Raw genomic sequence first — 3,203 nt, 5'->3', positions numbered from 1 at the left:
CAGGCCAACCAGAAGCCTTTGATGGTTGGATCTGATTGCTCTGCGGTGCGCGTCTTCACCGCCAGTACAAATGGTGTGAATTCTACCACAAAAGCTATACATCAAAAATAATACTCCTTCTATAAAGAAATATAAAAACATTTAGATCACTAAAGGGAGTGATATTGTCAGTTGGCGCCACAATACGTGAGCTTGTGTAAACTATTCGTTATGTTGTTAACTGAGCAAGGGAAATGATCAAATGAAAGACTCAAAGGAGAGCGAAAGGTTTGATAATTGACTCCCCATACCAGTTGACCTGCGTGCTGGCTCCAGCTGCACATCCCGCCCCCTGCCCGCCGCCACCCATGGAAAAACTAGAAGCGACGACCTTTGACTCCGTCCAACCATCTCACCACACATTACCCGACCGACCGAGCACGCCACACCACCATCCCTGGCGTGCTCACTCATCCCCTTTCCAAGAAGCGCAACCGAAGCAATGGCCGCTCCGACGCGCCCGCGCGGGCTCGCCGCCACCGGCAGGGCGGCGCTCGCGCTCCTCGTCCTCCTCGCCGTCGCCGCGCCTCGGTGCCGCGTCGCGCGCGCGCAGCAGCAGTACGAGGCCAACAAGCAACTCAACTGCTACGGCACCAACGGCAGCTCCGTGCTCGGCTACACCTGCAACGCCACCGCCGCGGCCCGCCCCTGCGCCTCCTACGTCGTCTTCCGCTCCTCCCCGCCCTACGACTCGCCCGTCACCATCTCCTACCTCCTCAACGCCACCCCCGCCGCCCTCGCGGGCGCCAACGCCGTGCCCACCGTCTCCCCGGTCGCCGCCTCCCGCCTCGTCCTCGCGCCGCTCAACTGCGGCTGCGCGCCCGGCGGCTACTACCAGCACAACGCGTCCTATACCATCCAGTTCAGCAACGAGACCTACTTCATCACCGCCAACATCACCTACCAGGGCCTCACCACCTGCCAGGCCCTCATCGCGCAGAACCCCAACCACGATAGCCGCAAGCTCGTCGTCGGGAACAACCTCACCGTGCCGATCCGCTGCGCGTGCCCCTCGCCGGCGCAGGCCGCCTCCGGGGTCAGGCACCTGCTCACCTACCTCGTCACGTGGGGCGACGGCATCGCCGACATCGCCGCCCGCTTCCGCGTCGACGCCCAGGCGGTGCTCCACGCCAACAACCTCACCGACAGCGAGAACATATACCCCTTCACCACTCTGCTCATCCCGCTCAAGAGTGCGCCCACGCCGGACATGCTCGTGTCGCCGGCGCCACCGCCAGCACCTGCGCCACCGCAGGCCCAGCAGCCGCCGCCGTCTGGAGGGTCGGGCAGCGGGAAGGGGGTTGCCGTCGGGGTCGGTGTTGGTGTCGGCGTTCTTGCGCTGGCGGGACTTCTTGGCCTGATGTTCTTATGTGTCCGGCGGCGGCGGCGACCGCGGCCCGGCGTTGTGGAAGACGGCCATCCGGGGAAGGGCGTTCTCGACGTGCCCTCGTCTGCCGATTACGACCCTCTTGCCTCGGGCAAGCATACGTCCTCGGCTACGACGAACTCCTCGTCATCGTCGGCGTTTGTGTCCACCGACGCGCGCGCGGCGGTGGAGTCCCTGACCGTGTACAAGTACTCGGAACTCGAGAAGGCGACGGCAGGGTTCTCGGAGGACCGGAGGGTCAAGGACGCGTCCGTGTACCGCGCGGTGATCAACGGCGACGCGGCGGCCGTGAAGCGTGTGGCCGGCGATGTGAGCGGCGAGGTGGGCATCCTGAAGCGCGTGAACCACTCCAGCCTCGTCCGCCTCTCCGGTCTCTGCGTCCACCACGGCGACACCTACCTCGTCTTCGAGTTCGCCGAGAACGGCGCGCTCAGCAACTGGCTCCACGGCGGCGGCGACACCCTCGTGTGGAAGCAGCGCGTGCAGGCGGCGTTTGACGTCGCCGACGGTCTCAATTACCTCCACCACTACAGCAACCCGCCGTGCGTGCACAAGAACCTCAAGAGCAGCAACGTCCTCCTCGACGCCGACCTCCGCGCCAAGGTGTCAAGCTTCGCGCTGGCGCGGTCGGTCCCCACGGGCGTTGATGGCGGCGACGCGCAGCTCACCCGCCACGTCGTTGGCACCCAGGGGTACCTGGCCCCGGAGTACCTGGAGCACGGCCTCATCACGCCCAAGCTCGACGTTTTCGCCTTTGGCGTCGTCCTCCTCGAGCTGCTGTCCGGGAAGGAGGCGACGTTCGACGGCGGCGCCAAAAGAGGGGAGACGCTGCTGTGGGAGTCTGCGGAGGGGCTGGTTGTCGACGGCGAGGACGCGCGCGGCAAGGTGCGGGCGTTCATGGACTCGCGGCTGAATGGCGACTACCCGCTCGACCTGGCCGTCGCCGTGGCGTCGCTGGCGGTGCGGTGCGTGGCGAGGGAGCCCAGGGGGCGGCCGTCCATGGACGAGGTGTTCGTGACGCTGTCGGCGGTGTACAACTCCACGCTGGATTGGGATCCCTCGGATTACAGCAACTCCTGCTCTTCGATCGTCGGGAGATAGTAGGAGTACTCGGCATTTTATTTTGGCTGCAAAGATTGTCTTCTCTGTTATGGAGCAAAATCACTTTTTTTTAGTTGGAGAGAGCAAAATCACTTGATGTGTAATCTGCTGGCGTAGCGACTGTAAATGTGATCGAGTCATGTATAGTATACCCCATTTCAAATTAAGTGTCGTGACTGAGTAGTCATGTAGCTTCACGAGTGTACTTTTTAATTCTATTCGATTATTTATTATCTGTTGGTGTTGACAAGAGAACCCAAACTTCAACCGCAAAAAAAAAGAGAGAACCCAAACTCATTGATTCGAAAGAATTGTTTAATTTTAGTTCCATGACTAAATTTGTTCCATATTATCTTTTTTGAAGTTAATTTGCTCCATATAATTACAAACCAGTTGCTGGATGCTCGTAGAGACCGCGGCAGTGGCTGCTATGAAACTCATCTGGGCACTTTGTTCGGTTGAACCCACATCAATAACCAATAATATTAAAGAATTTATCAATGCTCAAAAGAATTTTAATACAACGATAGAAGAAAAGTTGAGTAAGATTGATGATATGTCTAGAAGCATTGATAGAATTTCTCATCATATGGAAAATCTCAAGATGAAATTTTTTGTGCCTAAGGTTAAAGAATCAATTAAAGCTTTATATGTTTCTATGGATGAAAGTAAGAAA

The 3,203-nt window shown here is 58.5% G+C and overlaps 1 protein-coding gene across 1 annotated transcript; it reads left to right on the top strand.

The window, feature by feature from the left end:
• Positions 1 to 386: 386 nt before the first annotated feature.
• On the top strand, positions 387 to 2,718 carry LOC109749459 (protein LYK5). Its single transcript, XM_020308420.4, has one exon. The coding sequence runs from the start codon at positions 482 to 484 to the stop codon at positions 2,525 to 2,527; it is 2,046 nt and encodes a 681-aa protein (XP_020164009.3). The 5' UTR covers positions 387 to 481; the 3' UTR covers positions 2,528 to 2,718.
• Positions 2,719 to 3,203: the final 485 nt, after the last annotated feature.

Source organism: Aegilops tauschii, chromosome 6 (genome assembly GCF_002575655.3).
Source record: "Aegilops tauschii subsp. strangulata cultivar AL8/78 chromosome 6, Aet v6.0, whole genome shotgun sequence".
Lineage (NCBI taxonomy): Eukaryota > Viridiplantae > Streptophyta > Magnoliopsida > Poales > Poaceae > Aegilops > Aegilops tauschii.
The sequence above is the reverse complement of the archived record's forward strand: the minus strand, read 5'-3'. Positions and strand labels throughout refer to the sequence as shown.

Coding starts and splice junctions, on each gene's coding strand:
- LOC109749459 (XM_020308420.4), top strand. CDS start 482: ATGGCCGCTCCGACGCGCCCGCGCGGGCTCGCCGCCACCGGCAGGGCG.